The 19,941-nt window shown below is 53.6% G+C and overlaps 3 protein-coding genes across 11 annotated transcripts; 2 read left to right on the plus strand and 1 right to left on the minus strand.

Moving 5' to 3' along the window:
- The first annotated feature begins 5,088 nt into the window (after positions 1-5,088).
- Positions 5,089-7,210, plus strand: NR2C2AP (nuclear receptor 2C2 associated protein). Its single transcript, XM_019736999.3, has 5 exons — positions 5,089-5,517; positions 5,695-5,785; positions 5,984-6,089; positions 6,166-6,233; positions 6,472-7,210. The coding sequence occupies exons 1-5, from the start codon at positions 5,480-5,482 to the stop codon at positions 6,586-6,588; spliced, it is 420 nt and encodes a 139-aa protein (XP_019592558.2). The 5' UTR covers positions 5,089-5,479; the 3' UTR covers positions 6,589-7,210.
- On the minus strand, positions 6,643-11,985 carry RFXANK (regulatory factor X associated ankyrin containing protein). Of its 8 annotated transcripts, none has more exons than XM_019736991.3 (10): positions 11,848-11,985; positions 11,071-11,210; positions 10,384-10,578; positions 9,612-9,695; positions 9,414-9,479; positions 9,056-9,156; positions 8,765-8,890; positions 8,331-8,397; positions 7,877-7,957; positions 6,643-6,870 (listed from the first exon to the last, which is right to left on the minus strand). In XM_019736991.3, the coding sequence occupies exons 3-10, from the start codon at positions 10,568-10,570 to the stop codon at positions 6,800-6,802; spliced, it is 783 nt and encodes a 260-aa protein (XP_019592550.1). In that variant the 5' UTR covers positions 10,571-10,578; positions 11,071-11,210; positions 11,848-11,985; the 3' UTR covers positions 6,643-6,799. The 8 variants fall into 8 exon arrangements, with proteins under 8 accessions (XP_019592550.1, XP_019592552.1, XP_019592551.1 ...); XM_019736993.3 differs by lacking the exon at positions 11,848-11,985 and adding an exon at positions 11,614-11,631; XM_019736992.3 differs by lacking the exon at positions 11,848-11,985 and adding an exon at positions 11,367-11,471.
- On the plus strand, positions 11,915-18,690 carry BORCS8 (BLOC-1 related complex subunit 8). 2 transcript variants are annotated; one of them, XM_088792365.1, is made up of 4 exons: positions 11,915-12,083; positions 14,570-14,682; positions 15,087-15,210; positions 17,897-18,690. In XM_088792365.1, the coding sequence occupies exons 1-4, from the start codon at positions 12,047-12,049 to the stop codon at positions 17,902-17,904; spliced, it is 282 nt and encodes a 93-aa protein (XP_088648491.1). In that variant the 5' UTR covers positions 11,915-12,046; the 3' UTR covers positions 17,905-18,690. The 2 variants fall into 2 exon arrangements, with proteins under 2 accessions (XP_088648491.1, XP_019592559.1); XM_019737000.3 differs by having other exon boundaries at positions 11,931-12,083; positions 15,146-15,210.
- The last annotated feature ends 1,251 nt before the right edge of the window (positions 18,691-19,941 follow it).

The following is a 19,941-nucleotide window of genomic DNA, read 5'->3' on the forward strand; positions in this document are numbered from 1 at the left end:
GAGCTGCTTTGCGCATGCGCCCCTGCCAGTTGGAGGTCTCCGGCTGCGGGAGGGTGGGTCCCCCCACTGCTTAAAACCCCCTCCCCACTCCTTTGACCGCTCACCCCATCCAGGGGAAGACTGCACCTGACTTCCCCCCATTCACTTCCTCCCAGGAGCCACGTTAAATGTCCCCAGAACACCCCATGGTGGGGTCTACCCCACCTTACAGATGGGGAAACTGAGACCCAGGGAGACAAAGTCGCTCCCAAAGTCATGCAGAGGGTGAGGGCAGAGCTGGGGTTCAAACTCCGGCCTGCCTGACTCTCCAGGATTCACGCTTGAAGCAGTTTTGGATACAGTTACTGTTTTATTCCATTTAGAGAGGAAGCTGAGGCTCAGAGGATAGAAAGATCCCTGGGTGGCACAGCTGGAAAGAGACTCACCCTGTGGGAGCCCGGGTGTGTCACACCCTAGAGCTGCTTTCACACCAGCTCCAGCCCAATGTACCATTCACTCATTGCTTTGCCTAATCAGCATTTATGGACTGCCTGCTGTGGACCAGGTACTGTTGTCACAGGAATACTTTTGCTTTGGGCAGGGGGCATGTGTGTTTTGGCAGGGAGACCCCAATCTTAAAAAGCCTAGATCCATGTAATGGAATATTACTCAGCCATAAAAAGGAATGAAGCACTGACACCTGCTACAATGTGGGTGAATCTTGAAAACATCATGATGAGAGAGAGAAATCAGATACAAAAGGCCACACATATGATTCCATTTATATGAAATGCCCAGAACAGGCAAATCTATAGACAGAAAGTAGATTAGTGGTTGGCGGGGACGGGTGAGGTCTGGGAGAGGAGGGGTGGGGAGTGACTCCTAACGGGTACACACTTTTGGAGGGATGAAACTGTTCCCGAACTAGAGAGGTGACGGCTGCACAATAATGTGAATATACTTAATGCCACTGAATTGTACACGTTAAAATGGTAAATTTTATGTTCTGTGTATTTTACTATAATGAAAAATGGAAATGAGGGGGCACAAAGCTTAAAGAGGCCAGCCCCTTCCCCCACTTTCCTTCCCATAGTCCTAGTCTCTCAGTGCAGAGAATGGGCTTCGCTGGCTGGAGGGTCTGTGCGTCCATCCTGGGTCCTGCACATGTGTGTGTCTGTGTGTGTGTCTGTGTGTGTATCTCTGAGGGTAGGTCTCAGTCTGGATGGGGGGACAGACAAACAGGGGACGAGATGGTTTTAGCAAAATTACCAAAGAGGGTGGGAATGAGAGAGGGATGAAGGAAAACCCCAGGGAAGCAAGGTTGCCCAGGTGTCCAGACCTGTCGATTCTCTCCCTGTTGGTCTGAGGTGGGGGGTGAGTGGTGGCCCTAGGGGCCAATGTGACACACCGGGTAGCTTTGCTTACTGTCTGACTCCTCATCGCAGAGGAGGGAAAGAGTTTAGAAACCACGCTGATGTGAGCGTCTGCAGGTGATAGACCGGTGTTGTAATGGGGTGCGGTGGGGAATGGAGGTCTGGAGGTGGTTTTGTGATGTGCGTGGGAGCTGGCAACTTGGCCTCCACAAGTCCAGTGTTCAAACCCCTCTCCACCTGTCCTAACACAGTGACTCTGCGCCAGCCATTTTGTCTTTCTGTGCCTTAGTTCCTGTCTCAAACAGGGATAATTAAGAGTCCCTACTGTACAGGGCTGCTGGGGGAATGAGATAGAAAGTAAACACGCAAGATGGGGACTGCTATCATGCTGCTGCCCATGTTCCAGCTGGGGAAACTGAGGCTCAGGGAGACGAACCGCAGTTGTACAGTATGAGTATGGGTCAAGTGGGAGCCCAGATCTGTGGTCTAAGAGCCAATATGTCCCCCACCCCCAACACCCCCTACCCCTCCACTACCCCTCCTTCCCACCCTCTGGCGCCTCTGGCTGGTGCCAGGGCTGAGCTTAGAGGGGCTGGCCTGGGGCCCGGGGGCGGGCTGTTGCCGGGGGCTTGAATGAGGCAACCTTGCCTGGGAATCTGCTGGGCTCAAAGAGCTATTCTATTTATAGGCCTGCACTGGGATTGGGTGAGCCACCCCTCAGCCCTGAGTGCCTTCTCTGTCTCCCCCACACTGGGGCCCAGGCCAGGGGCTGCTGAGTTGGGGGGGAGGGAGCAGTGGAGGCAGTTGGTGGGCCAGAACAGGAGTGGAAGGCTGGACCCTCCAGAACTGCATCTTGGGTGGACAGTGTCCCTAATGTGCCTCTCAACATACCCAAGTTGACACACAGACGTGGCACATGCAAACTGATTCACATCTATCATACACAATATCACCAGCAACCACTGACACAGTCACATTCCAGACGTTCAGTGACTGCACAGGGGGCTTATACACAACCACACCTGGCAAGGCCACATATAAGTCACACAGTTCGCACACAACCTCGCCTGGCCATACACAAGTCATGCCTGCTGCACAGCCAAATGCACAGCTGTGAGTCCAGCCATACCTAGAGTCCCTTCACACTCAAACACACTCCCCACTGTTCACATCCACCATACCTCAGCCTTCCCAGCGGCCGCAAATAGCCCACATTTGCCCCAGGTTGTTCATACTCAGCCACATTTCCAGCCATGGGCATAACCTACAGACAAGCCAGCACCCATCCATGATCACCTGGCATCATGTCACCAACACGGAAACATATGGTCCTCCCAGAGGCACACTCAGCACAGCCACTCCCACTCACCACTCAACATGCCTGCTTGTGGCCCAGGGTGTTCACACATGAGCTCACCCCAGTCCCTTCCTGCCTGGCCACCCCTCCCACTCCCACTGTCACCCCTACTTACCCACGCTTGAACCCTGCCAGAACAACTATTATACCTATTCCCTGGGGGGAAACCAAGGCTTAAAGCTATCTGAGGGCCTTTCCCTGCCCTACTCTAGGATGACAAACTCATGGGAAGTGGGACATGTTTTCTGCCGGGGGTGCCAGAGAGAGTCCCTGCTAACCCATACTTGCTTCAGTGTGACTTCAGCAAATCCTTGACCCTCTCTGAGCCTCCATTTCCTTTTCTGTAAAATACAGAACTAAGCCCAGTGGAGAGAACATCTGAGTCAGATTGGGGTTTGAATCCTGGCTCCCCTGGGTGACTTTAGCCAAATGACTTTGCTTTTCTGTGCCTCTGTTTCCCTCAGTGAACCAGCACTGCAGCTACTGGTTCTTCTAAAGTGCCCTCTCTGCTCCATCCCCTGGGGTGAGGGGAGAGAGATTGCCCAGTGTCTACTCACTCAGGGAAATGAATGGACCACTTTTGGCTGCCCTGCTGGGAGCTTAGAGCTGGTAATTCCTTGGAGAAACAGGAGGCTCTTTCATGCCCAGGCGCCAGTGGGGTGAGGAGGCGGGAAGAAGGTACGAGTTGGCCCCATCCCAGTGGGCAAAGTGGCTCCATGCCAAGACCAGGAGTAGTGTGGGGGGTATCCTAGGGCAAGCATATCCTTCTTGGAGGACCTTGGACGAGTGGATGTACTCTCAGCTGTAAAATGGAGGTAACACAGACCAGCACAGAAGGTTTAACAAGCTGTGTACGGAGACAAAATGTAGCTTTAAGTTAAACACAAGGTGGGATCTCAGCAAAGGTCGGCACTGTTGTCATGTGTCAACCCGAAGTGCCCACTGAATTCTCCAGCAGTTCTAGAAATAGAATTCCATTTCATAGACAAAGAAACTGAGGTGCAGAGGTCCACATGCTTGTCCAAGAACACACTCAGTCAGTGAGTGGCCCAGCCAGGATTTGGGCGGGATCTGGGCCCTCCAGGGTCCATGCTCTTCCTAACTTCCTCTGGGGGTGGGAAGGAGATGTTTTCTGCCATGTCCAACCCCAGCCCTGAGACCAGTAGAGCCAGGTCTGGATGGCACCAGGCCATGACTGAATGCAGGAAGTCCTGGCAGGCAGGGCCTGATGGGGCGGCCCTTCCGCTAGTGTCCCAGTTTCCCAGCCAGCACCCCCTCCTGGAGTGGGCTTGAGCAGACACTGCTAGATGCCAGAAGGACCATTCCCCCAGTCCTTGAAGAAAGGGGCTGGGTCCCAGATCATTCATCTAAAGCCAAGAACCACAGCCTCCTGCCAGTGGCTGATCTGTCTCAGAACCCTCCATTCATGCAGATCGAATGATGTCCCACCCTTTCTCAAGCACCTTCTGTGACTGCTCCAGGCCCAGCAGGATCTGGCTCCACATATTTTATTCAGATTCACCCAGCTAGGCCTTTGCTTATGCTGTTCTCCCTGCCTGGACACCCCTCCTAACCCCCTCATCCCAGATTTTTCTCACTCTGATGAATTCCTACCCACTTATTAAGGTGTACGCACAATATCCCCTCTCCCAGGAAGCCCTCCCTCCAAGTAGTCCCTGCTCCCCCAGCACCATGTCTCCCCCCGGCTCAGCCCTTTCCCCATAGGGCTGGGAGTGTGTGTGTGTGTGTCTAGTTTTGTATTACCCAGATTGGGGGATCCTCAGGTATGGGGCTGGAACTGGGGACTCTCACAGTCCCCAACATCACCTAGTACAGAGCTGGGCAGTAAGGAGTGGCTGGAGTTGTTCAGTCAATGAACTAAATCTGAGGCTTTGGGTAATCTCTTTTGGCAAATTCCTGTTCATCCTTCAAAACCAATTTCACGTGCCCCCTTCTGTAATAAGCCTGTCCCTGGCAGCATTTACTGGGAAGGCAGATTTGGAGGCCCGGCCTCCTGTGTCCCAGCCAGGACACACGAGGCTGATGAAAATTGCCTGTACTTGCAATATCGTGACCTCTTCCGTTGGCCTCTGGGAGGCAGTAAGGGGCAGGGGTTCCCAGGTAGCATTAGCAGTTAGGAGATGGAATCTGCAGACTTCCCTAGGTAGGAAGACGTCTTTATAAGAAGTCTCTCGGTCTCCAAAACCAGTGCTCTATACCTTCGGGCACCAAACAGAGCTCCGCACACAGTCGGCACACAGTTGTTCCCAGGTGCTAGCCTTCTTCCACCAACATAAAGGAAAACTCAATCACTGGCCGCAGGCCCTTTAAGAGGCGCGAGCGGAGGGGCGGAGCTCAAGTCAAACCCCGCCCCGGGAGCGCCGGCGGCGCGGCCTGAGTTACATTGCGCTTGTGCGGTGTCCACGCGGTTCCGGGTCCAGCTTTTGGTTCTCTGTTCGCAGAGAAACTGAGACTCGGAGCTGGAGCGACGCCCCCCAACCCCGGAGCCATAGGAAACCTGTTTCCCTTCCTTGGACTCGCTGTGAAAAGCCTGGCCTCGGGTTATTGGCAGTTTCCCTGAAACCCCCAATTTTTTCCTGCAAGGGGGTGATCAAGACTGGAGTGGGCGGGGCAGTGACGGTTCTGGTCCGGGTTGCAGGTGAGGACGTGCAGACTCAGAGGCGCGGGGACAAAGTCGTTCTTCTGTGGCTGCGTTGGCGCCGGGATTCGAATCCCAACTTTCAGCCCTGAGAGGCCTTGTGGAGCTGCGATGACCCACTCTTTGGTTTGTGCAGAGACCGTGAGCAGGTGAGAGCCTGGTGGGGGTGAGGAGTAGTGGCGGGACCCTCTGCCTGGGATTGAGCCCTCGGTGAACAGAGCTGGGGGCTTGTGGAGCCTATGGTGAGGAGGGGGAGGACCCGGTGATGGGCGGGCCCTCGGTGCTAAGCCCAGCTCTTCTCCTTGCCCTGATTCTGGTGTCTCCAGGGTGAGTTCGGTTTTGAATCGTAACACCCGGCAGTTTGGAAAGAAGCATCTGTTCGACCAGGACGAGGAAACGTGCTGGAACTCGGACCAGGTGAGGCACCTACCTCGTGTGAATCAGATTCAGGGGTCCAGGGTGCCTTGAGAACTTTGGGCACCTCAGCTGGGCAGTTGGGTTGGCCAGGAAGAACGTGCTGAATCCTCCCCCGACTAAAGGACTGGGTGAGACAGAAGGGAATAGCATGGCTTTGAGCCTGGAGTGACTGTGGCCTGTTTTCTTGTCTGCTTCCAGGGTCCCTGTCAGTGGGTGATACTAGAGTTTCCCCAGCGCATCCGTGTCTCCCAGCTGCAGATCCAGTTCCAGGGAGGCTTCTCCAGTCGCAGGGGCTGCCTGGAAGGTACTGGAAGGCCCTGGAAGGCTGGGAGTTGGAGGAGACATCCTGGCCTCACAGCCTGCCCCTTTCCCTGCTGCAGGTTCCCAGGGGAGTGAGGCTTTCAACAAGATTGTGGATTTCTACCCTCAGGACAACAACTCGCTTCAGATATCCTGCCCAGGTCTCTGGGGGGGTCTGTGCCTCTGAAAGCTGCAGGCCCTGTGGTGACCTTGAGCAAGTGGCCCCTAGGTCTGTATTGCTTCATCTGTGAAATGAGCTGATAACCTGTTTTGTGTGAGTCTCAGAGGGGTCCACCGTGTGCAGGGTGGGGTTGGAATCAGGACTGGGTGGGGGCTGGTGGATAGGAAACAACAAGCCACCTGTTTCCCTTGACTGCTGTGCTCACACCTTTCCTGTGCCAGCTGCCGAGGTGGACCGGCTGAAGGTGATGTTTGAGGATGCCACTGACTTTTTTGGCCGTGTGGTCATCTACCACCTGCGGGTGCTGGGGGAGAAGGTGTGAGGCCACTGAGTGGCTGCTTCCTCTAGGAGCCGTCAAAAAAGCACAGCGAAGTCCTTTAAGTTCTGCACAGAAGGTTTATTGGTTTGTTTTGGGAAGAGCTCCCTCCCACCATCTGTCCAAGAGCTGCCTTTGAAGCCAGTGCTGGGTTTTCCCAGCTCTGGGTCAACCGTTTTGTTCCCTGAGTGTCTGAGTCCCTGGGGGCAGGTGGCGTTCACTCGGGATCGGTGGGCACCAGGTTGCTCTGGAAGAGTTTGAGGATGTGGTTCTCGATCACCTGTTGCACTGGAAACAGGACAAGGTGGGCTATGAAGGGAGTGCGGGCTGCAGAGGCAGACGCCCACCGGCACCTTCCCATCACAGGCTGAGCTGGGAGGTGCTGCCCTGAGGACTGCGCCCTCCCCTCGGGGGATGAACCCCACCCTGGCTGGGGAGGTACCAGACCTCCCCACCCTGGTACCTGGATGGAGGACCCATTTCGTACAAAGGGAAATCCATGCCCCTCTCAGGCCACAGTTGGGAAGACTGAGGCCCCCATCCCAGGAACCTCAATTTCCTCTAAGTTTGTAAAAATGCATTTTTGAAGGCTTTTTGACATCATGAAAATATTCCTTACCCAACAAAATTGGCAAATTGTGATGTTTAGGAAAGAACAAGAGGGGCTGTGAGGACTGATTTTCTGTCCCAAATACAGTATGATTCCTTGAAACAAGGAATGGTATTTCCCGAGCCCTCAATCCCCGCCATGACGCCAGGGGCGTGGTTTTGTTAGGATCTACCTGTTTTATGGGTGGGGAAGCTAAAGGGGAAGTGGGGAGTAAAACTCGGGTCTGCTTCTGGCCTCTGCTCATGCTCTCCTCCTGCCTCAGAGACGGTGGCCTTCAGGGCTCTCTGCACTGTGACCTGGCCCCTCCCTTTGGGCACCCTCACCCTGCCAAGCCTCTTCATGTGCTTTTCCTCCAGCCTGGACCACCCCCCTCCCCTTGGGTCCCTAGGAAGCCCTCCCTGATCCCCATCCATCCTGATGTGGGGGTCAGGGCCTCTTTTGGGCCTCTCCGTGCCTGAGTGTCCCCCATCATGGCCCCAGTCACTGACACACCCACCCTCAGTACCCCCGGAGCCTCCAAGAGTCAGGCCTAGCATGTGCCCTGGCTAGATACACACTGGCACTCAATGTCTGCTAATACGAACTCTCTTGCTGCCAGCGCCTGACATCTGAGAAGGATGTTCCAAGGACCCTCTGTGGTCACCCCACCTACAGCACTGTCTACCCCACGCGTGTGAGGCTGACCTTTCCGGTATCCCAGAGCCACGGCGAGGTCCATTGGGGTGTAGCCAGAGTCAGCCTCAGTGGTGAGATCAGCTCCTCGGGCTGTGAAGCACAGCAGGTGCTGTATGGGGTGCTCGCCCTGAGGGCCGGGAGCCCTGAATGGGGCACAGGACTTGGGAGGTCCAGTGACCCCCAATGATGCAGCCCCAGGTCTGCTGGTTGCCCATGTGGCCTTGGATGAGAACCTGAGCTCTCCCAAGAATGTGGCTAACAGAACCCCCACCTCCAGGGTCCCTGAAGCCAGACCCCTGTGCTGTTCCACTACCTCCTGATCAACCCTCTGGGAAAAGCAGGCAGTGACCACCCTTCCTAAGATCTGTTCAAGCAGAGCTCTGATCCCTCCCTGGCCCTCAGGGTTCCTGCAGCAGCAACTAGGGCTTTGGGGTTTCCAGGGCCAGTCTCTACTCCCACTTACCCAGCAAGGCCTCCACGCACTTCACATGGTTTCCGCGCACAGCGTACAGCAGTGGTGTTCCTCCATTCTGTGGGGGGCAAGGGGCAGGGATAGCTAGCACTATCTTCTGGATTCTCACACCGCCCTGCACCCTCCAATTTAATGTGGTTCTTCCTCCTGCTTGTTGTCTGGCCTGTCTAGCTCCTCCTTTGGGTCACAGCTTAGGGGCCCCTTCTTCCAGGAAGCCCTCCCTGACCTCCCTTGGCTGTGCAGGCTGCCTTGGCTGCCTGTGCACCTGCCATCACAGTGTTATTCACTACATCTCATCTGACTGTTTATGTGTTGGCTGCTCACCCCCTACCCCCAAACTGGGAGTTCTGTGAGGCTTGGGATGAATCTATCTGGTGTTCTTAGCACTCAGAGCAGGCCTGGTACTCTGCACGGTGGTGCCTCACCCAGTCATAGATGTTGATGTCCACATCACGCTCAAGCAGCAGCCCCACGATGTCCGTGTAGCCGCCTGTGCTGGCTAGTGACAGGGCACTCTCCCGCTCCTTGGCCAGGATGTGGGGGTCTGCACCCTGGGGGAAGCAGAGGGAGCGGTGATGAGGGGTGGGAGCATCTCCTGGAATCCTGGGGTCCCCACGGCAGGCCAATCTTACAGATACACAGGACCAACAGACTCAACCAGGACCCCGGCCCACCCTCAAGTCCCCAGAAGCCGCCCGCACTGGGCAGGGACGCACCCACTCGAGCAAGAAGCGGACGGTCTCAATCTCTCCAAAGGCCGAGGCCCAGATGAGGGGGGTGAAGCCGCGCTCATCTGGCTTGTTGATGAGGTTGTCACCTGGCAGGAAGGGGTGATAGCACAGGACTGCACCCCTGCCCACTTCCCACAACGCTGGGGGACGGGAAGGCGCCGTCAGCTGGGATCAGATGAGGGTGGGGTGGGGGAAGCACATGTATATACATCCGTGACCACACTGTACACAAGTGTAGAGCGGGACACATGGACACTCACAGGTCACGTCAGCACCCACATGGACACACCAGCACACGAGGTTAGACAAGCACAGATAAATCAGTGCATGGGTATGGGCACACCTTTCCTCAGATGCTCCTTCAGCTGGCTCAGTTCCCCCTGGGCTGCAAGCTGGTGGATGGACAGGGCTGGGGCCAGAGAGACGTAGAGTCCTCAACCATCTCATCCCTGCTGTGCCTCAGTTTACCCCATCCCAAGTTGCTCATCTCAGCCCTGCCACCCTGCTTCCCCTCCCCCACTTGGGGATGGGGGCCACTCACAGTCCAGGGTGGCTGGCAGGGCCGAGACTTCGTTCCCCCGTTGCCGATTGGTGAGTGTCGTGGAGTGCTTCAGGGAGCTGCCTGCTGGGAGAGAGGAGGGGCCTTCATTTCCCCTTGGTATATGTTTCTGGGCCTTCAAGCCAGACCCTGGAGACTTGGAGCTACCAAAGGCACTGTGGGACTCCCCCATCCTCTCCACTGATGCTCCCCTGGCTGAGCCCTGAGAAGCTGGAAGTTGCAGGACCTACTGGCTGGTCCGGGGACATCCCCATAGGCGCAAACAAGTCTCTGAAAACGAAGAATTTGGGGACCCTGTTGCTCTTCAGAAAAGGCAACTGTTGGAGTACACTGAATGGGTCCTGGGCCTCCTTGTCACCAGAGATGTTAAATAAGGTATGGGGTGAGGCCCTCTCCTAAGTGGTTGGTGGCTTCGGGATCCTCTTGCTCATGTGGAAATTGTGCCCCAGGTCCCTGAGAGTGGCCCAGGTGGAGTTTCCTTTTTGGGTGATGGAAATGTTCTAGAAGTATAGCTACAGGTTGGGGTTACACATCACTGTGAATGTACTTACTGCTACTGAATTATAAACAATTCTGATTAAAATGGTAACTTTCATGTTATGTGGACTTTACAATAAAAACAAATAAGCAATCCCTCCCTGGGTGGAGCAGAAGACACATCTAGGTGGTGGGACATAAAGCCAGAGGTGCCATCTTGGGCCTGGCATTCCACTGTCCTTGTATCCCAGAGGCCAAGCCCAGGGGAAGTACCTACCCTGAGGTGAGGAGGCACCAGCCTCCGGCTCGGGATTCCCAGGCTCCGGGGTGCAGGGGAAGAGACTGAGCACCACTGTGTCTGAGCCGTCAAGGATCTCATCACCGGGGTCTTCAGGGTCCCCAAATTCTGGGGTGGAGGGCTGCTGGGTCAAGCTGAGTTCCTCTGTAGGCTCGGTAGGCTCCATGGGAGAAGCTGGTGGAGGTGCCAAAGGGGGAGAGATGACAGTAATTATCAACAACTCTTATTAAGTAGGCACCAACTGCATACCTAGCCTTACACAGTGACGGTGGGTAAACTCGGGCTCAGCAGGGCAATTAAACAAGAGTCCAACTGCTTTTCAGGCCCACTCCTCCTCACCACGTACAACAGGCATTGCTTAAAAGCCCTGGCTCTGAAGTCAGCTCTCTAGGTTCGAATTCTTCCACTTACAGGCTGTGAGAACTTGGACACATGACTTAACTTCACTGTACCTCAGTTTCCCCATTAATAAAACGGGGAAATGAGGTCTACAAGAAGTCATGTCTGTAAATAGCTGAGCAGGGGGCCTGATACACTGGCAGAGCTTAATAAACGTTCCCTGTGGTTATGTTTTGGAGGGTATCCCCTGAATGATTGAGGGCTCAACAAAGATGTAATTGGTCCCATCCCATCGCCCGTCCAAACCAATTCAGGAGGTTCACTCACCTCCAACGAGCCTCCTCTGTCACCTCACGCCGCAAGCCCGGGTCCCCCAAAACTTGGGGGCCCAATTCACAAACTTTTCTCCTCCAGTTGATATAGGGGGGAGCTAGCTGGAGCCTGGACCCTCAGCGCCCTGGCTTCTTCTGTCGGGACAGAAAGCTACTTGATACGCGACCGCTACCCCCACCCAAGCGCTCCCCCACGGCGCTTGCGCACCCCCGCCTCCCAAAAGCGCGGAAGGGCTGGCGCTGTAGGAACTGTTTCTGGCCCTTTAAGGCTTGGGGGAGGGGCGTCGTTACCGTGGAGGCCCGAGCAGTGCTTTTGCGCCTGCGCGTTCCAGTTCCCGAAGCTCAGGAGAGTACAGCAGGGTCAGACTGCAGTTCTCCAGTCTTCCCTCACCCTCCCCCAGCTCCGCCCACAGGTTTTTCCACAGGGAGCCAATAGGCTCTAGTTTCAGGCGGGAGGGCGCGGCTTTCTACAATCAGAGCCGGTGGGGGGCGGGGAAGCAGGCGGGGCGTCCGAGATTTAAAGGGGCGACAGCCTTACCTCCCCCATCCTTAACAATATCCCCTCTACTGTCCTGTGGGCTCATGAGCATGTGCAGCGATTTGATGGCAGCAGGGGGGTACAAAGAGGCCGTTTATATGGCCCGAAGTGGACGGTGTATGGAGTGTTCCCCAATTCGCCCGCCCCCGGAAAGAGGGTTTCGGGAAAGGAGGGCGCCCTTGCCCCTCTTCCCTGTCCCTCCTGGAGCTTCAAGGTTCCCTGCCCCCTCCTCACCCGCCTCCTGGTGTTCCTCCTTCCCTAGTTTCTCACTCACGGCCCCCCTCCTGTCTGGGTAGACGGAGCTAGGAGGCCGAACCAATTAATACCAGAACTGGAGAAGGGCCGCGTCCGGTTTCGCGGGGAAGGTTTAGGCAGCCGTACTCACGTCCAGACTTCCGGTTCCGGTTCTCGGGTTCGCTAGGCTGTAGTCGATATGGAGGAACCGGAGATGCAACTCAAGGGGAAGAAAGGTAATGCGGGGCCCGGGACTGGATGGAAGGCCCAGGAACTACCGGAGAGGCGAACTGACAGAGGGCGGGAGGGGGCAAAGACGGGGAGGGAGCGGGAGGGGCAGAGATTGAATTTCTATCGAATCCTGGCGTGGCCGCTAACTAGTCTTGAAACCTTTAGAAAGTCTCTGTGCCTCGGTTTTGTCATCTGTAAAATGGGGAATACAATAGTCTCCCTCCCTTCCTCCATAGGGCTGTGAGAATTCAGTGGCCTGATAGTTGTAATGCTTTGGAAGAAGGCTTGGGGAGTGGCAGTCGTGTGTATTGTTGCCTTTAGATTTGCGCATCTGTGTGTGCTTACCTTGGCTTATCAACTATCTGTAAATCACATAGTTACAAATTACAAAATGCCACAAACTTTTTAAATCATGAAGTTTTTTGTTATGTAATACACATGCTATTTCTAGTTAATGAGTTAGAAGGTATTTAAGTACATTTAATTCCACCTCCTTTGTAACAACACCGATGTGTAAGCTATCACTATGCTAATTATCAAAATGAGGAGGCCAAACGGTAAATAAAAGGACACACAGTTTGAAGATGATAGGCTGGGCGGGTGAGCGGGATGGATTCACTGGACAGATTCACCGGCAACCTCCCTTGACTGCCAGACACAGCAGCATTCTCTTTCTTGCCAACCACACTGCCCTGGGCAGTAGCGAGAGGTCCATCTCTGTAGGATGGTGGGTACTATTACTGCATTTTTACAGATGAGGAAACTGAGGCTCCGAGAAGCCCCTTCCCTCACGAATCTAAGCTTGAATTTTTTTTCTGTGAATATGTAACCTAATAAAGAATGAGAGTTTTAAGTATAAGAGAAATGCACAAGGTGCTGAAGTTGAGAATGAGGTGGAAGAGACATCTGATTAAGCTTCGTGATCAGGGAAGGCTTTGCTCAGGAGGTGACATTTCAGCTGAGACATGAAGGATTGAAGAGAAGCCAGTGGGAGAAGGGCATGTCAGTGGTGGGAACAACCAATGCAAAGGCCCTCAGGTGGCAAAGTGTTCAGAGCTGTGCTGCAGTACGGTAGCTACTCCTCATAGTATTTATTGGTATTTCAATGAATTAAAATTAGGTGAAATTAAAATTTCAGTTTCTGAGTCACATTAGTCACATTTCAAGTGCCCAGTAGCTGCTTGTGGCTAGTGGCTACTGTACTGGACAGTGTATAGAGCCTCTCAGTCATCTCAGAAAGTTCTTTTGGACAGTGCTGGGAGTGTCCAAGGAACAGCCAAGAGGCCATTGTGCCTGAGCAGAGGGCAAAGAGAGCAGGAGGGTCAACAGCAGGCAGAACACACAGGGCCTTAGGGGCTTGATGAGGAAAGCAGGTTTTATTATCTGGCTGGTGGGAGCCATCGGAGGGTTTCAAGCAAGGGAAGGACATATCTGGTGTATTCATTAGGAGCTCACTCCATCTGTTCCATGGAGATGGGACTGTTGGCAGGAGGGGAAGCAGGGAGACCAGGGAGGATGCTGAGTTTGGCATCCAGGGGAGGTGGCCTGCCTAGACCAGTGGGGGCAATGCTGTCGTAAGAATGGGTGAGGTTTGGGCTTTGTTTTGTGGCAGAACCAGAAGGATCTGCTCATGAACAGTGTAGATGATCAGCTGGCTGGGAATGCAGACCCTGGGATGAAGATCTGTGTGTAATCAACTTACCAGGAGAGTCCCTGGGGAGAGGGGAGAACAGGACAGGGCTGGGGAGGAGGCTGAGCAAAGAGTGACCTCAAATAAAGTCCCACAGAGGGAGGTCTCAGCCTGGTTCCACAAGGGGCTCAGGGGGATGAGTTAAGCCTCACACAGCAAGGGACACAGGTTTTCATACCCCTCGATGGTTAGTCATGGCTGAGGGCCACCCAGGGATATACACTTCCAGGCACTTTCAGATCCAGTAACCATTTGATTCTCCAAGGAAGAACCTCAGATTCATTCACTGGGTAAAAGACGTGAGGGGATCTGAGTGAGCAGCAGCAGTGTCCACTAGAAGTGGGCGTCGGAGGGGAAAGCTCATGAGTTCACTGGATGCATTAACAATATCATGAGTGAGGCCTTCTGTGACCATCTCCTTCAACCCATTACCTGGGCCACAGGTGACCCAGCTGCTGTGGGGGACCAGACATTCCTCACCACTCTGGCTGGACTCATACCCTTGTCCCGAAAATAAGACCTAGCCGGACAATCAGCGCTAATGTGTCTTATGGAGCAAAAATCAATATAACACCCAGTCTTATATAAGACCGGGTTTTATAGTAAAATAAGACCCGGTCTTATATTGATTTTTGCTCCAAAAGATGCATTAGCGCTGATTGTCCGGCTAGGTCTTATTTTTGGGGAAACACGGTAGCCTGAGCAATCAGAAGTCTTATGCTTTGTCTCTCTGTGTCTGTGCCCTGCCCCGCCTCCCTTGTTCTGCCACCCTCTACCTCCCACTATTGATCCTGGACCTAGTCACGGACAAGTTCACTGAGAGTGTCTACGTCCTGGCCAATGAGCCATCTGTGGCCCTGTACCGGCTGCAGGAACATGTGCGCCGCTCTCTGCCAGAGCTGGCCCAGCATAAGGTGAGCCCCTTGCCCCCCTACCACCAGTGTCCCCGTGGTCCCACCCTCGTGAGCTGGGGCCTGCTGGTGGAGGAGGAGCTTTTGGGTTAAGAGTCAAGGTTGGGACACCAGCAAGGAGGCATGTGGTCAGCGAGCCAGGTTAGGGCTTTGCATGGACAGATATGGGGCAAATTTGGGAAAAGGGGCGGCAGTTGTGACCTGTATGGTGAAAAGGGGGCAGCTGTGTGAAGACTGGAGGGAAGGGCATACCAAGCAGAGGGAACAGTCAATGCAAAGGCCGCAAGGTATGGTAACCAGATGTTCACAGAAAGCCTGGACTGGTTTGGGAGAGGAGTTGTAGGAAGAAAGGTCAGGGGCTAGAGGGGGTCCGCCTGTGGCTATGGTGATCGGGTGCTTCATTTCAGAGAGCTGGGAGGATGGAGATGGCAGCCCCCACTGCTAACAGCCCCCCTGTTGCCCACAGGCTGACATGCAGCGGTGGGAGGAGCAGAGCCAGGGAGCCATCTACACAGTGGAGTATGCCTGCAGGTGAGCGCTGCAGCCTCCCCACTGCCAGGGTGGCCCCATTATGCCCAGGGTCACTTCCTGGGCATTCAACCAGCTGTCCTGTGAGCCCTGCCCTGCCCAACCCACCTGAGGAGGAAGGCATGTGGGTCTCAACTCACCTGATCACATGGCATGTTCCAGCCCAGGCCTGTGCTTCTCACCATTTGCTTGACCCCTGTGTGCCTCAGGCAGGTTTCTTCCCATCACCGAGCCCCTCCCCATCTGTCATAGGAGAGTATAACGACAGGGAAACATAAAAGTTACCATCTTAACAATTTTTTAGTGTACAGCTCAATGGCATGAAGTGCATTCACATTGTTGTACAACCATCCATCTCCAGAATTTTTCATCTTGCAAAACTGAAACTGTCCCCATTAAACATCAGCTCCCTATCCCCCTCCCCCAGCCCCTGGCACCCACCATTCTATTTTCTGTTTCTGTGAAATTGACCACTGTAGGGACTTCACATAAGTGGAATCACTCAGTATTTGTCTATTTAAAAAATGTCTGTCTGCTTTCATTTAGCATAATGTCCTCAGCAGTCATCCATGTTACAACATGTGTTAGAATTTCCTTCCTTTTTAAGGCTAATATTCCACTGTATGAATGGGCCACATTTTGTTTATCCATTCATTCGTCAATGGGCATTTGGGTTGCTTCTGTGTTTTAGCTATTGTGAGTAATGCTGCTGAGAACGTGGGTGTACCACTTTTTGTTTATTTAAGTTTCTCTAAATCTTCAGATTGTTGTTTGGCCCCAAAGGGTTAGCTGTGCCTAAGGCTGAAAAGCAGTAGTTGGTGTTTCTTTCCATTATGGCAGTTTTGCAGGCCTAGCTTCCTGTGCTTCTGTTGGTTCCCCTGACTGTATTTAATGTCTTGGCTTGTTCCATTGGCCGTGGGAGTTGGGCGACGTTACTGAGAGGTGCCATTTGCCCCTGGAGCAGGCTGTGGGTCATCTGGTGGAGGCTGGACAATCCTAGCAGTTCTCATCTGTGGCACTGTGGGGTTTGCTTGCCTGTTTCTATCGTGGGCGAAGGGTCCTTGACAGGAAGTCCTGCTGTCCCGGACACTAAGCTGAGTGTTCTGCCATCAGCAGTCCTAGCACCTGCACTGGGATGGGGAAACCCGGACATATGGCGTCTTCCTGAGGATGGCAGCCACAAACACGCTCCTCAGCTCAAGGAAGAGTAGAAAAGAAATTGGAGTTTCTCTCTCATGGCTGCTGACTGGCTCTCAGACAGCCATGAGCTTGTCAGCAAGGCCCAAGCTAAAGGAAGAATGTGTCAAAGTCTCTACTTTCTCCTGGTTCCTGTCTACCTGTGGAGTCTGGTGCAGGAGCCTGGACCGCCAGGGCTGCACACTTAAGTTTTAATGCATTAAAATGAAATAAAATGACACATGTATTCAGCTCCTCCGTCTCTCTAGCCACATTTCAAGTTCTGAGCAGTCATCTCTTTGGATAAAGTAGGTCTATCATTTTCCAGAAAGTTCCACTGGACCACGTGAGCGGGGCCAGGCAGGAGGCCAGTGTCCCCTGAGCTCTGAGTGCTTTTCTTTAGTGAGATGTGAATTTCGCTAATGCTAAAAGACCATGTTTCCTTTACAGACAGTGGAAGAACCCTTAGCTTTTATTTTTCGAAATGCTGTATGCGGTGTTAATGGTTGGTATAAAATTGAAAGATATTAAAATGAGGTAAACTATTCAATAGCAAGACTTTTTTTTTTTTTTTAATTAATGCTAGAAAAGCTGACTGCACTTGGTAGCGTAAGATGAGCAAGTTAACAGACTGGGTAACAGCGAACGCTCTACCCCTGGATCTCATGGCCATTTTCAAGCAAGTCCCCGGCTGATAATAAATGGGAGTGGTTTTTTTGCCTTTAGGCAAAAAAGAGAAGGACTTTAAAACAACACTTTCATTTTTACTGCAGATGTCGTTGCATAGGCGCTTTTCTGGTATTAGCAAGGCCCCGCATGGCTTGGTAAATGTTTTCCTGTAGTACCATCGGAGGGGACATTTTCATGAGACATTCATTAGTGTGGTGCTAACACCAGAGCTGAGCGCAGCTTTGCAGCAGTGCCCCCTAATGTGATGAGTCATCCTGGTTCCATCGAAACTCACCTCCAGAGCTGTCCACTTGAGTTGATAAGCTTCCTTCAGAGGCAGGAAGAGGTTATCTAAGAGAAAAGCGAGATTTTTTTTTTTTTTTTTTTTATTGGGGAATATTGGGGAACAGTGTTTCTCCAGGGCCCATCAGCTCCACGTTGTTGTCCTTCAATCTAGCTGTGGAGGGCGCAGCTCAGCTCCAAGTCCAGTTGCCATTTTCAATCTTTAGTTGCAGGGGGTGCAACTGTGGGAATTGAACCGGCAACCTTGTTGTTGAGAGCTCGCGCTCTAACCCACTGAGCCATCCGGCCGCCCCAAAAGCAGGATATTTTTGAGACAATCTTTACATGCTTATAGCTCCTTCAGAACATTAGATGGTCTAGCGGTGGGGATTGCCATCGAGTGCTCTGTTGCATAATGTCCTGTAGGCTTGGCAGGGAAATCTAAACTTGAAGCTCACGATGAGCCCTCAGGGAGGCCTACGGAATCCCCCCCCAGGTACCTGCTGAGCTCTGGCGGGAGGGGCAAAGGTTGGCACTGACCGGATCCATCTTCCCATTTCAGCGCTGTGAAGAACCTTGTGGACAGCAGCGTCTACTTCCGCAGTGTGGAGGGTCTCCTCAAACAGGCCATCAGCATCCGAGACCACATGAATGCCGCCACCCAGGGCCACAGGTAGCTCCTGAGACCACCCACCCCTGTTGCTCAGCCTCCTCACTGGAAGGACCTTCGCCACTCAGCCGGGAACTGCCGCTTCTTACTCCTTAGCCAGCTCCCTTTCCTCATCTCGTGGTGTCCGATGGCTTCCTCTCATTTGACATCTGTGGTGGGAGAATTCAGTCACTCAGCACCCGGATCCTGAGCTCTGCTGTGTGCCCGGCCCTGGGCTGGGTGTTGGGGACACAGAGGTGACCAGGACAGGCGTGCCCCTGATCTCATGGGGAGACACACAGCAATCAGGTAAACATGGAACGGACCAGAGCATTTCAGACGTGCAAAGGGAGAAAAGGGAGACGGCAGAGGTGTGAACAGAGGCCTGAAAGACTTACCATGGAAATGACCAGGTGGTGTTCCCAGTGGAGCAGTGGTCAGGGCACAGGCCCTGGGGCTGGGCTGGGGAGGGCTGTGTTGGAGGAACATCTAGGAGGCCGGTGTGGCCAGAGCAGTTGAGCGGGGGTAGAGGGGGGTCGTGGAGGTGGGCAGCAGTGGGGGCACCCAGAGCGGATGGAGGCTTGGAGCCGAGAACCGGATGGACTACAAAGGAAAAGCACTTATAGTCCTTGCACACTGGGGAGAGAGTTTTTGGGGAAGGAGCTCTTTGTTTTCATTATAACTTAATAAACACGTGTTTGAACACATACATGTTGTAAGCTTAACTGCCTTGAGATGTGTCTGGCTCCGGCAGCTTAGGGTTCTGGCCCGTCTGTCCCCCGCCAGGTGTTTAGGAAGAAGAAAACTTCTGTGTTGCAGTTTCTGAGAACTAAGACACTTTTGTCAAAAACAAGAGCCTTGCGAATGTGTCAAAATGGAGGTGCAGCAGTCTTCCCTCTGGGGGTAGCATGATGGGTTTATCTGGGTTCGTTTGCATTAAACAACCATCTGGTTTTGGCTGTTCTGCTATGGGTTGGTGACAGCCATCGGGACTAGAGTTGACTCTATAAAGCACCTCGAACAGTGCCCTGCACACAGTAGGGCCTCAAAAAGCCATAGCTTTTACTTTGAACTCATGGTTTCCCAAGTGTTTTCAAATGCCCTGCTTGCTGTTGCAAAAGAAAAGGCAATTTGCTTCTGAAAAACGCTAGCAGTGCCTCCAGGTGCGGCTAAGGCCTCTCTTTGTAAGCCCTGTGGGTTTGAAGTGCCCAGCCCTGCGTGAATCCCAGCTATGACCTCTGAAGCGGGTGGCCGGTCCCATTTCTGCAGAGGATGCACAGAAGGCTTAGGCCAAGGGTCCTAGGAGGGCGACCCAAGCGCACACTCCAACCTAGCTAAGCAAGCGGGATGGCCTTTCACCTCGTCTTCATGGCCTCTGACCTTGGCCTCTGGGACACTGCACATGTTTTATTGCAGCCCCAGGAAACCACCCCCACCCTCAGTCTGACCCCAGAAGAGACTTGTAGGTACTTTGGCCCCTCTGACCAGGGTAGTGCTGAGTAGGCTCAGGAATCTCCCAGTGCTTTGTGCTCGGAACTAACCCACCCTTTTGTTGTCCAAGAAGGGACGTGCCGTCTAACCACTCGGGCTTTGTGCTGGGCTTGTAGGATGCTTGGTCAGGGGGAAGGTGCTTGGTCAGCGAGGGGACCTTGTGCGCTGTGCTGCTCAGGGCCGTTGTCAGCCCATTTCCCTCGTGCTCTCTCTGCCATCTTCCTGCCCCTCATTCAGGCCATAGGCCCTGTCCCAATGCCAAGAACTCCTCCAAGACAGAGAGGGGAACCCGTATTTCCCTGCCCTGCCACATGCTAGCTGCTTGCTTTACCCATACACCTCTCAAGCAGAGCCCTGCACGGTGATTACCACCCAACTCTGGACCCCTCTCTGCACTGCTGATCTGCTGTGTGACCCAGAACAAGTCCCTCCCCCTTTCTGGTCTCTTTTTCCCTTCTGGCAAAGTG

The sequence above is a fragment of the Rhinolophus sinicus genome, chromosome 15, assembly GCF_057876585.1.
Source record: "Rhinolophus sinicus isolate RSI-liver-muscle chromosome 15, RSI-T2T, whole genome shotgun sequence".
Taxonomy (NCBI): Eukaryota; Metazoa; Chordata; class Mammalia; order Chiroptera; family Rhinolophidae; genus Rhinolophus; species Rhinolophus sinicus.

What these genes read in the sequence shown, in the direction of transcription:
- RFXANK (XM_019736991.3), bottom strand. Translation starts at nt 10,570, where the DNA reads ATGGAGCCTACCGAGCCTACAGAGGAACTCAGCTTGACCCAGCAGCCC. An exon ending in CCTGCCAGCCACCCTGGACT is followed by an intron (nt 9,480 to 9,611) that starts GTGAGTGGCCCC and finishes CTCTGGCCCCAG; the next exon opens with CCCTGTCCATCCACCAGCTT. An exon ending in GAAGGAGCATCTGAGGAAAG is followed by an intron (nt 9,157 to 9,413) that starts GTGTGCCCATAC and finishes CCTTCCTGCCAG; the next exon opens with GTGACAACCTCATCAACAAG.
- NR2C2AP (XM_019736999.3), top strand. Translation starts at nt 5,480, where the DNA reads ATGACCCACTCTTTGGTTTGTGCAGAGACCGTGAGCAG. An exon ending in TGTGCAGAGACCGTGAGCAG is followed by an intron (nt 5,518 to 5,694) that starts GTGAGAGCCTGG and finishes TGGTGTCTCCAG; the next exon opens with GGTGAGTTCGGTTTTGAATC. An exon ending in AGGACAACAACTCGCTTCAG is followed by an intron (nt 6,234 to 6,471) that starts ATATCCTGCCCA and finishes TGCTGTGCTCAC; the next exon opens with ACCTTTCCTGTGCCAGCTGC.
- BORCS8 (XM_019737000.3), top strand. Translation starts at nt 12,047, where the DNA reads ATGGAGGAACCGGAGATGCAACTCAAGGGGAAGAAAG. An exon ending in GCAACTCAAGGGGAAGAAAG is followed by an intron (nt 12,084 to 14,569) that starts GTAATGCGGGGC and finishes TCCTGGACCTAG; the next exon opens with TCACGGACAAGTTCACTGAG. An exon ending in CAGAGCTGGCCCAGCATAAG is followed by an intron (nt 14,683 to 15,145) that starts GTGAGCCCCTTG and finishes TGTTGCCCACAG; the next exon opens with GCTGACATGCAGCGGTGGGA.